This window comes from Quercus robur, chromosome 3 (assembly GCF_932294415.1).
Source record: "Quercus robur chromosome 3, dhQueRobu3.1, whole genome shotgun sequence".
NCBI classification, from domain to species: Eukaryota; Viridiplantae; Streptophyta; class Magnoliopsida; order Fagales; family Fagaceae; genus Quercus; species Quercus robur.
Genome location: NC_065536.1, coordinates 54,375,283 through 54,387,928, shown reverse-complemented (window position 1 = coordinate 54,387,928; position 12,646 = coordinate 54,375,283). Strand labels below are relative to the sequence as shown.

General features: G+C 34.7%; 2 protein-coding genes across 3 annotated transcripts; one reads left to right on the top strand and one right to left on the bottom strand.

Annotated features, from left to right (window-relative positions):
- Positions 1-230: 230 nt before the first annotated feature.
- LOC126718397 (uncharacterized) lies at positions 231-1,022 on the top strand. Its single transcript, XM_050420551.1, has 2 exons — positions 231-471; positions 585-1,022. Exon 2 carries the CDS (start codon positions 608-610, stop codon positions 896-898), a length of 291 nt encoding a protein of 96 aa, XP_050276508.1. The 5' UTR covers positions 231-471; positions 585-607; the 3' UTR covers positions 899-1,022.
- A 7,071-nt stretch (positions 1,023-8,093) lies between these two features.
- On the bottom strand, positions 8,094-12,094 carry LOC126718396 (BTB/POZ domain-containing protein At1g67900). 2 transcript variants are annotated; one of them, XM_050420550.1, is made up of 5 exons: positions 11,886-12,094; positions 11,122-11,374; positions 10,963-11,032; positions 9,573-10,835; positions 8,094-8,786 (listed from the first exon to the last, which is right to left on the bottom strand). In XM_050420550.1, the coding sequence occupies exons 2-5, from the start codon at positions 11,178-11,180 to the stop codon at positions 8,289-8,291; spliced, it is 1,890 nt and encodes a 629-aa protein (XP_050276507.1). In that variant the 5' UTR covers positions 11,181-11,374; positions 11,886-12,094; the 3' UTR covers positions 8,094-8,288. The 2 variants fall into 2 exon arrangements, with proteins under 2 accessions (XP_050276507.1, XP_050276506.1); XM_050420549.1 differs by lacking the exon at positions 11,886-12,094 and having other exon boundaries at positions 11,122-11,845.
- Between the last annotated feature and the right edge of the window lie 552 nt (positions 12,095-12,646).

Sequence of the window (12,646 nt, the reverse complement as noted above, 5' to 3'; positions counted from 1 at the left end):
GTGATATACGTGACCCAAAGATAATAAACTATTTGGGAAGCATGAGATTGTCTCCCATGGTAATGGTGGGGACCTCCAGGAAAGATTTTTCAAGGATATCATCTCTCATAATTCAATGCATAGAGCACAAAAAAGAGAAATGGATAACAAGAAGGAAAGCTAATTGGGGGGGGTCTTATTGATGATGGGATCTTAGAGTGGTTGAAGCATTACAATAAAGTGATGACTTTATGTGGGAGCTGGTTAATGGAGTCTATTATCACATCCGTGAAGCAAGAGAAGGACATAAAGATAAAAATATTGCTTACACAAGTGTTAAGTCACAGTTCTCGCACATCACCTTTTTGAATTTTTAGCCATAGCCAATTCCATCTCTTTCTCTGTCTTATCCACATTTAAAAGCATGTAGACACCATGGGCAAGTTCTTTGTGGAACACAGGCCATTCTAGAGCCTTCTTGCAGAGAGAGAGGTACCAAAATCTATTCTATATATTTGTCTTGCTTTCACTAGTTAGTTTTACTGACATTGAAGTTTTATATATCTTCAACTACCAAGTATATATATATCTCGTTTATATTGCAGAAGAAATTAATAAGGAGACCACAATGGAAAGTGAAGAGATAGCTAAAAAGGAGATGAAGGTGGAGATTCCATCAGATGCTGAATTTGTATCAGCCATGTCTGGGCTTGCAAGACAGCCGAGTGGTGCAAAGAGCAATTGTCTATGCTCTCCAACCACGCATGCAGGTTCATTCAGGTGCAGGCTTCATCGCACCCCAGGTCTTCAGCGAACAAGAAGCATGGACTCCAATAGTTCCCTAAGGGATTCAACATCAAAGGCAAATACGACCACGGCTGATTCTGCTAGTAATGAAAACACAGTAAAAGCTCAGTGATTCGCAGAAATAAGTGCATGTTATTGTCATCGCTATAGTACTTCGTTATTGCTTCTACAGCTTGAGTTGTATCTACTTGCTTATTGCTTTTATAATTGTTAATCCACCAATTTCGTTGCTTGAACATTCTAAACGCAGTGTCTCTTCTACCTTCTGAAGTAGCGATGACCAATAATGGTATGCCATGTGGATGATTTTTTTTTTTCTTTTCATTTTAAACTTTGATTATTTTATAAGTCAAGTGAATATATGAAAAGTTTTGATTGGAGTATAAAATAAATCACAAAAAGTAAAACAAATGATTAATTTGTGTCCGTAATAAAAAGTGGATTCTTTTTCTTTTTTACCTTTTTATCCTTTATTTTTTTGGAAATAAAATGAAGAACAATAATTTTAAGTGCATATTTTACAAAAGGGATAGATGGCAAGAGATTTGTAACTCAATGATGTCTAATTCTTCCAATTAAGAAATATGAGTTCAAGTTCTCATCTCCTCTCTTAATTGTTGTAAGGGGAAAAAATAACTTAAAAAATAAATATAAAGCAACCCATAAGGCATACATATGAATTTTCTGTGGGTTGTTAAGATTCATGTTGTTTACATTATTGTTAGGATTCATATATTAGTTGGCAAAAACTAGAGTTAAAACATGTTAAAATTGAGTTGTATCATTAAAATTACGATAGGATTGAGTTTGAGTAAGTTATGTCAACATGCCGTTCGAGAAGAGATCCATATAAACAGAAATTCAAAGTTCTGAAATGGTTGAAGGTCAAATTAGTGATTTACCTATGGAAACTATAGGGTATAAGTACTAAGGTTTTGTTCTAAATTGTAAAACTAATTCTTTTATAGTGGATTGCCTTAGTTGGGGTAGGATATAATCGTAATGGTTTTTTCTCTGGAGAGTTCTTTTATCTCTTTTCACAGCATATCCAAAACAAATCCCCTAGGCCTACAAAACTTCACCTGTCAGATAATTCAAGCCCACATACCATGGAAATAGCTCATGAAAAGCAGCTTATGAATTTGGTCCAATTTGGACCCATAAAGTCAAGCCCAAAAAGCCACCAATTCAGCCTATGAAATCCGTGAGTAAGAGACAGCAAAAACGGCCAAACTAGGGCCCACAATATCCATCTCACAAGTACTGCTTGTGTGGTGGGTGATCACTCATGGAGAAACACCATGTTTGTTGAATAGACAACCTTTACCCGACACATATTCTCATCCCAATAAAAAAATTCAATCACCATTTAATGCTATTTGTTTTGATCCCTCAAATTTGAGAAATTATTAGCTACACAAGGAGAGCTGTTAAAGTGGTCCTTCCAACCAATGAAATAGTGATATTTATTCAAATATGTGAATCAGATTCTTAATCAACATAAGAAATAAATAAATAAAAAATAATAAAAAAACCCTACTAGACAATGTCATATTTGCATAAATGACAGCGTTTTATTAGTTAGAAAGACCAGAAAAACCACTTCAGCAATCTTCACAGTAGACTTAATAATTTCTCCTCAAATTTAACAAATTAGGAAAGGCACATTCCCTTTAGGGAAGCAGTTTTTGCCATCTTTAGACCCCAAACACTTATGTAGCAGATTAACTAAACAAGTTCTAATTGATCCAAATAGATTAGCACAAATAGTTATATTAACCACAATTATAATTCACCAAATCAAGAGCAATAAAGATGTGAAGTAGTAAAAAGGACACAGAAATTTGGTAATAAAGTGGAAACCATTGAAAAACCTCTTCAATGGAAAAACCACTTTGGGATCCAATCTTGCAAAAAATTCACTAAAAGAAATAATTACAACAAACTACTTACAAGACTTTGAATATGTTAGGTTAAAATAGATTGACCTTGATTAATTAATTCAATTATCCAAGTTGATTAATTAGGTCAAATTATATGCAAATCATGGAGGCAACAACAAGTCACCAAATAACTAATATGTAGCAGAAAATAAATGATTCGATGATTTGTTGACAAATGGAGAAAATCACTAGCAAGAAAAAAACCTCACTTGGCGAATTTAAGGTCACCACTCCCAAGAATTCACTAATCACTAATCAAGCAGTTACAAGTATGAGGAATCTTATTACTACCCTGGCCTATCCCAAAATATCAACCTACAATTGAACCTTTGTTTTAATACCCAATTGAACAAAATCTTGTAGCAGACTTTGTTTTGCACAAATCTTCAATCTGTGACTAACTTCTTTGCACGGATTCCAGTACGTGACTAACTCTAGTAACTTGATTAATTGTTATTGGCTGCAAAGTTTTTCACTTCATAAACGTTGAAGATTAGGAAGTACTTGCCAAAATTAGTTATCTTCACAGTTATTAAATTGCATCATTACAATATGGTCTTAATTGTAGGAGTTTAAGAAATATTAAATTTCGTAACAATGTCTTACCCTAGTTGCTGATAGACTACTGCCAACACTAATCATGATACTTTCATGGTTAATATGTAATAAGGTTAACTATATTCACTTTGAAACAAGTTCTATGTTTTTTGCAAGTCCTGGCTACATTGGAAGTTATGAATGTTTATAATTGCGAGTCCTGGTTGTATTTTTAATGTCTGCCTGCGGTTAATGGTTTATTAACATGATTGCATGCGTGTCAGATATGCAACAACTATGAAATGTGGATCCTGGACCTGTGGTTGGTACACAGTTGACGCAGTAGCTGGGTCATCAATCCATGGCGTTGTGGGAGACGCCTGTTGCCGATCAGGTACGTAGTTGTACTGAACTTCGAACACGTTGAAATCGTTTCTTTTTTCTTTCTGTAGGGTTCTTTGATTATTTGTAAATAGATGTTGGAAATGGTATCATTTCTCTTTTGGTTTAGGTAGAATTTTATTTAATCCAAAGAGAAAATGGTATGAAGTAGAAATAATCATGAATTTAAAAACACTTTCATTAACAGCATCAAGTCTTATTTCCGGATATATTGAAACTACTAATGCTACAAAAAATATTAAACATCAGTATTGGCTAACGAAAAGGTATATTCAAAGTCAGTAGATCTCATTTAAAAATTATAGTAATAAATTAAAATGAATCCACTGCCGTTATTTTTCCAAATGTGCACACATAAATAGGTGTGGCTACACATAAATAGGTGTGGCTACACATAAGACAACTGACTTTAATTCCTAATTCCCTACTCCATTTGACATAGTGAGGCATTTTGTTCATTCATTTCAAAACATAATGCCCATAACCGTAGTGCTAATTTTAAACAATGTCATTGATCTTGAATTGATCCTATCTACTATTGAGCTAGAGTGAATAACCAGTTAACATCATAACTAACATATTGCAAAATGTTCGTAACTAACCAGTTAGCCTACTGTTTCTTGCTTCACATAGAGTATCTGAGTTCTAGGTCTCTGTTTCCGTACTTGATGACTTTTAAAATAAGCCTTATATATGGCTAAGGTTGTAGAGAGAGAAACCCTAATCATTCAAGTCATCATGGGCCCAAATTTAGATCTGAGAATTTTGAATTTGTAGATCTCGACAAATTGAGGTTGCGTCGAGCTTCTCCATTAATCCTTGATATATAACAGCTAGTGTCGAGCTTGTGTTGAGTTTTAATGAAACAGCTTTTCTTCATTTGTTTCTTAGATCAAACTTCATGTCTTTAATGATACCACTTGATATGTTTGAATAACATATTTCTTGGTACATTAAATGATACCACTTGGTATGTTTGAATAACATATTTCTTGGTACATTAAACCCAACTTAGATCTACCCAATTACAAGTAAAGTGTGTTTTGTCAAAGGATTAGTCAATTACATAGAAAATATGACCCTAACAGAATCTACACTTTCTATTATAACATTTGTAAACACCTCGCATGCCTTCCCACCTCAGTGATTCCAAAATCTTTAGAATCCTTATTTGCAAACTTCTCCACGAACAAACCTTGCTCGCAACCCAAAACTTCAAAAATCAACAACAATCCATTGTTAAAGAAGAAAATCTGCGGTTTCAAGGAATCAATGGTTTAGGCTCAAGGAGACCTTCTCAGAGAGCAACTCTAAAAAATTATCTCACAGGGAGAACCACTTTAGAGAGAGGAGTTTAGAATTGTTCAGACACAAGAATGCTTGCTCTCAGCAAAATTTTGATACAACAACCTCTTTTCTCTCAATTTGTATAAATGGATGGTTTTATATTGAGGATCATTCAACTAAGTTGCTTGGATTTTAATGTTTGTTTACTATTTGACACTATTTTTCTTGGGAAAATGTAGTAAATGTCGAGTGAGCGGCTCTTGATGATAGCACAATTGTGCCAGATTCAAATAGTCATATCTCACTTATTTCAAATCTATATTAGGTCAAATTTATAGCTATTTTGAAAAACTGAATGTCTACTTTCTAACAAAACAAGTTTAGCTCAAAAAATCCTTATGATGCAAAAAATATTGAGAAAATAAAGATTATGAACTCATAATTTTCGAATAAATAAAAACCTCATCATCTTTGAACAATTTTTTACCGAAACTCAACCTAAACAATTCTATTGATACAACTCAAATTTGACTAAATCACTACTCTTTTACTGCACTATGTTTTCACAAAACTCTTACAACACCTTATTTTCACATAAAAATTTAGCCAACAACCTAGAACCTAACCACTACTATCTTAATGTGACTTATTGATGAGAAAAAGTGAAATTGTCAACACGGATAGGCAATTACAAGGCAATTTAAGGAGGAAGTTTCTTTTAAGATAGTAATTTCCCTGCAATGGCACAAACGGACTCCATAACTCTATTTCCAAAAGGCAGTGCCTAACAATTGAAGACAAATGTTAAAAAGCGCACTGATTAGTTGTCTTGGAACTAGAACCCACAGAATGAGAAGAGAAAACGGGGTAAACTATGTACTAATGATTTAATATTTATAGAAGGCCAGAAGTAATTGTTTACGAGAGTTAATATTATATTACAGAATATTCATAGGCTTTAGTGCTTATCTGACTAGAAATTATATGGCAACAACCATCTATAGCATACCTAGTTGCTTGATCATCCAAGCTATACTTTGTTTTGGACAAGTGAATGATTTGATTAAATATGCACGTGGCTGTGGAATATGGATATCATTTCTATAAAACTGCCTTTCTACATTAAAAAATTCTAACTTCTTCTGGTTCAACATTTGGACAGATTGAAAGATTAAATGATTGATCAAGTTCCATTATTAATGGTAGATTCCAGTTAACTTAGTTGGTAAAGTTATTTTATAAAAACTTAGATTTGAATCCTGCTTATACCAAAAATCAATCAAATTGTTAAGAATATAAAGACAACAGGATGATGTCAGCAAGTCTAGCATGTGGCGCATGTCGCATGTGAGGGTGTTTCCAATGTTGGTTTGACTCGATTTTTGTACGGTTGAGTAGATTGGGGATTCATCAACTGTTTGGTAGAAACGGTGAAGTGATCGGAGCAGTATGGCAGCAGCAACTATAAAGGCCATAGTCTCGCAGTGGTGGCCATTGTTGTTAATTGGAGGCTCGGACGATGACAGTGACAGTGACAGTGGCCGATGCTTAGAGGAAAACACCAAAAGAGAATAGACTGCTAACAATGATTTTGATACCATGTTAAGAATGTAAAGACAAAAAGAAAGACCGAAAATAATCAGTATATTGACATATATTTTATGTATATAACATAGTATAATAAAGAGACTTATATAGGCATAATATGTGTGAAATACAAGTAATATGAGTGTACTATAGGTATGATACATTGGGCCCAAGCGCAGTGGGCTAGACTAACATATATACTAACACAAATCATCAGCAACGTATTCAACATAAACTGCAATAGAAATGGCTGACATTTTCTTCCAAAGTGTCCTAATTCTTATGCTAGTTAATGCCTAGAGAAGATTTTTTTGAGCGCATCAATGCGAATCATCTTAATAGGAGTAGAAAATTATGAAGACAACAGTTGGGAATGATTAAAGTGATTGACTAAATTTCGTGAAGAAAATTTCCTAGCATGCAAACCAAATGACAATGTAGCACTACCCAAGCAGAACGGCAAGAGTAAGATCCACGCAGCAGTATCAAAAAGTTGTAATTTTGTCAAGAAAAACAGAAAACTAGGATGACCATGATCGCCACTATGAAGACAACTAATGACATTGACCTCCATGGAAACTATGATCCACTGATGTCAATAACCTATATATATGATGAAAGACTAGGCCTAGTCTATGCCAATCGCCAAGTTGTCTGTTTCAGCTAGCAGGATTGATCTCAATCATAAGAGTTGGTACAAATCCACATTGCCATTACTTAATATTATTTTTATTAATAATACTTACTTAGAATTTTTACAACCTGGTATCAGAAAGAATGACAGTGACCCCATCACTAAATGCCAATTGTCAAGTCAATTTATTACTAACTTTGAAAGAAAGATGGAAGAAAATGAAAGGCTAATTTTTCTTTTTTTAAGACTGTAATAATTGCAGCACAATATTCTCTAGTTTTGTCATTTCAGATTTGTTTGCCATATGACTCATATTTTACAGATCTTCAACGTAATCATCTTTGTTTTTCAGATTTTATTGGAGTGGATGTTGTGTGTCTCAAACCAATTTGATATATACATATAGTGGACACATTTCTTATCAAAGAGCAACAGTGAAAACTGCATATATGAGGTATTGTCAACTCTAAGTAATTTTTTTTTAGGTAGATAGGGCTATCACTTAACCCCATCAACTCAAGCAAACTTTGTTTCTTGTTTATGTCTTTTTGTTTTTTTGAAAAGTTATTTTATTTTTCTTCTCCTTATTTTGCTGCAAAATGTTCGGAGGTGAATTGTTCTAATCACAGTACTATTTGTGCATACTTGAATGGAATTTGATCTAGCTGATTAGTCCAAATCGAAGACATAAGACAAGGAAATTCCAATTTTACAGCACCTCACTTTTGTCAGTCACATGAAATACCAAGTCACCAAGAATATATATAAATCAACAGAGAAAGGTGAGGATCCAATGAGCTGACTGAACCAAATAGACAAAGACGGGTGTTCCAGATTTATAGACAAACACAACGCCATTGGTCCCACAATTAGTCATTTAGACCTAAGAGTCCTATTCAAGTTTCCACAAAATGAGATTCACCAAAGAGATATTTCTCTCAAGTCCTGAAAATGTTGTTTCTTATTACAATAGATTACATCAATAATGCGCATTAAGATTCTCAAGTTCTTTTCCTACAAGTTACAAGGCATTTTGCAAGAACAAAGAAAAAGCAGAGTATTTTTTTCCCTTTTAAATTACCATCTCCAACCTCAAAATAAACAAAATTCATTCAATTCTTTTCACTGGCACTTCTGTTGATAGACCATAACTTACTGAACATCCTTTTAGGCCTAGTAGGAAGTGCACAAAGAGCCTTGAGCCTAGAATTTCTATTAATTCCATCTGGGTGCATATCATTGTCATCCAAGTCATCATCCTCAGCCAGCTTCATTCTTAAAGTAGACATCCTTGACTTTGGTGATTTAAGGCCAGACACACTCCACTGATCCTCAGCTGGAATGGTAGTAGTGGTACTTAATGGTGCTGGAGGCCTTGATGGGTCAATACCTTGTGTGGCTAAGAGTGCCTTGAGGTTGCTAGGCAGCTCAGTCACTTTGCCACCAGCCATGGCAGCCCTTGCTTGCTCAAAGAAAAGAACTTGCACAACCACCCTTAATGGGAGTAGCTCATTTTGTGCAGCATGCATGCAGGCCTCCATAGATAGCTTTTTGCAGTCTAGGATTCGACACAACCTTTTCCTTTCACTCTTGTTGAGGTCTGGATGAGCCTGGATTTTTCAGGCATAAGAGCTTCAATGATTTGAAATTTATGTGTAATAACAACAGCATTAATTTTTTTATTTTAATTTCCCCCTCTTTGACCTTTGGTTTCCATTAGTTTAATTGAGAATAAAATGACAAAGATATATAAGGTCTAGTATTTCAACCATCCTAGAAAATAAGGAACACACACTTGTCAAACTCTGCTCATTTTCTACCTAGTTTAACTATGTAAAGGTCAACAAATGGCATGTCTGAATTATATTATGCAATAAAACGTTCTAGAAGTCTAAACTAAAATAAAATAAAACTGAAAGAGGTATAACTATTAGGTCTAGACATAAGGTTGTTGAGAAGATTTCCCTGTAGAAGTAGGACAATAATATTAATTGGATGATTGCAAATAGTGAAAATCAACCATTTCACCTATCTTGGAAAATATGGAAGATGTACAGTTACCAAACTCAATTTTCTAACAAGTTGTTAGGAAACTGTTTAAAGGTCTGCAAGTGACATCTGAATCACATCAAACATTAAACACCGAAGAAGTTTTGGATGTACTACACAAATAAAAGATCAATATATGAAAAATTTCAGGTGGGTCAGCCTAATCTTAACTGCTAATAAATTGTGAAGGTGACAAGATTTTGAGGTCAAGAGAGTTGGTTATCTACTGGAAATGGTGATCCACATCCTGCAATGTGACAGTGATATGTGTCCAAAAATATTTATTGTCCTATCTCGTGAATTATTGGAAAATTCTGAGAACTAAAATAGCCATTCTGATAATTTACCTTGAGATAAATGTCAATAGCTCTGTAGAGATCATCATGATCCAGCCTTGCAAAATCTGGTATTGCTTCAGCTATTGCAATAAACTTTGACAAAGGCAAATTCATGTCCCGGGCAATCTCTTGAAGATACCCATCAACAATCTTTGCCACCTTCAATTTTGAGCTATGAGATGCTGAAGATGACCTCCTACTCTCCTGAAATTCAAAATCAATATTTTCTGCTGACCTGGACCTTCTCCTTTCAAACCCCAACTTGGATCTTGGAGGACTAGTTGGGGGACTCTGCCCTTGTAACAGGAACTGTTCTAATATGATCATGACCATGTCTACATCATATAGTGTATCATTTGAATGTGATAGAGAGGGTATTAACAAATCACTGACTCTTGCTTCCTCTAACTGAAGTCCAACTCTTCTGGCCAATTCCATCTTTGAAGAAGAAGAAGCATTAAGGATATTGGCTGCCTTCAATAGTTTAAGTAGGAAACTAGAAGAAACAGCACCTTTCTCCACTGGAAGTAAGCTTATTATTGATTCCAAGAGCAGCCTATGCTTTGAGGTTAGCTCACAAGTTGTCTCCGAATCCGAGTCTGATCCTGCTTGCTTACTGACAAACCCATCCCTTGATATGTTGGGTAACCATCTAGATGCATAGATTTTCAATGCATCTCCAAGAAGATGAGAGGGCGTCTTTCCACCAGATTTAATTGCTATCATGGTTCTCCAATAAAGGTCTATGCCCAATTCTGCAATATCTTCTCCCCACCATCCCTTGCTTTCAGGTTTATGTCTCATGCTCTCTGCACCATTGCATGACATATCGTCTCTCCCTCGCCGGGAATAACTATGTGACAAACTCACCTTTGACGGGTGACTTAAGACCTTTGAAGCAATTGCTTCAATGCATCTGCTTGTTATTGCAAGGTCTTCTGACCACATAGGATAGGCTTTGGTGCTTTGTAATGTCACAATGGAATCCTTCCATCCATGAAGAATGCAGGAATTGAAGAAAACTTCAAGTTTGTATATTAGGTTCCCCTTTTCAACATCCTCTGTCATCTGCAAGTACTCAGCAGCACAACGAGCAGCAACAATGTTGTAGGCACTTACAGTGATTGTGATGCCATAACAGAACTTTGCACATAGTTCAAATGCTTCTACTCCACCAGGGAAATCAGCAAGTTGGACCATTTGGTGTTGTGAGGATTCAGGAGATTCAGAGCTTAGCCTCTGCAGGCGCAAACACTTGGACAGGAGAGGAAACTGTGTGCCATGAACATAGATGAATCAATTTAAAGAAAATCCAAAGATCACCACTGACTTGAATAGCATCAAAACATATTAAACTAAACTAAATATGAAATTCTGAAAAAAAGTTTCTAAAATTTACCTTGTGAAGCAAGTATCTACTTCCCTTCACTTGAATTATGAGATCACTAGACACTTCAGAGGAGACTGACCTGAATTAGGAAAAAGAAACAAAGAGTATTACTTTAAGAACATAATCTTAGTTACAGGTAACAACATGTTCAATGATAGATAATCTTACCTTACTGCCTCAGTAGTATAGAAAGTATCTGGCCGAGATCCAAGTTTCATAAACTTCATGACTGATCCTTTCTGTTTTCTTCTATGGTTATGTGTTCATCAGATGCTTCTTAACATAATTTAAATTAGACCAACACACCTTCTTGATAATAAAAAAAAGCTTCTTTTAAAGTGCACCTTGATTACAAGAACTTCCTCTTCCAAAAGCAAGCCAAAGTTCCCATGGCAAGAACACATTCAACTCCACCCATTTCCTGTATTAAATTTTCCCAGCTTATTAATCCTACTAGAATTTACCCAGCCAACCTCAACCCCATAAACTACACAATTCATCAACATACATAGGGAATTAAAAAAAGAGAGAAAAAAAGATAAAATTCTAATGGAGGAAAGAGGATATCCAAGAATAAAGGAATACCAAGAGCTTTTGTTGTGGGTGTAAACTATTAGAGTTTTATATATAGAAAATTTTTTAAGAGACAGAAACCCAGAAGATCAAAAACTCCAAAGTCTATGTCCTTTCAGTCAAATTCCCATACCCCATGTGATTTGGACATGCAAACAAAAAGAAAAGGAAAAAAACCCAAGGACACTACACTACAATCCCATCAAATTCCCACATACTAGTACCACATTCCCATCCAAGTCAATCAAAAAAAGTTGCTCAGTTTATACTTATACATATATACACATAGTAGCTCTACAAACATTACTCTAATTAGAAAGAGTGAACCCAATAAAGAATGGCTATAAACTATAAACAACCTGAAAATTGTGGCTTTTGATGCTCTCCAGAAACAGAACCTGCCAATCATTCATTGGAAAATTCAACCAGAAGGATGTAACATAACCATGTAACATTTTATTTTTTTGTGTTTTGTGTGTGTTTTTTAATTTTGAGTTCAAGAAGACTATGGTTTCAGGCACTTAGGCATGGCCATGGCAGCGTGCAATTCAAAAGGCAACTCCCACGTGCTTATCCTGCGCCCACTTGTACCCACCTCTCATCATTGCCACACCATTTTTTTTTCACAGTGCAACCCAGGGATTAATATTTTAGTCAAACACTATTTTATGTACGCAACATCGTACCCTATACTTCATTATTAATTCCCAAAAGGGAATATTAGAGAAAATTAAAATATTTCCAAAAGGTTAAACCAAATTATTTTGCATTATACATTAAAGAAGAAAAAAATAAAAACAGAATACGAAAAAGTAAAGGGATTCTAAAAAGAAGGAACAGGATATGTGTATATCGCTATCAAAGATGGCTTTAACAATTCCAACTTACAACCTCCGCACAATAGTTATATATATATGGCATGAAAATAAGATTGCCCTTGTTCCCTTTTTTTTCTTTTTCAAGAAGACCCTTGTGTTTTGTTACAATAACAAACCAGTGATGCTGACTATACTAAATTTTTATTGCATAGCTTTTACAAATTAATGTGTCATCAATCAATCACATTTGTTACCTCATCAATTTGTAAATAGAAAAATTCTTATTTTACATTGTACTTGCA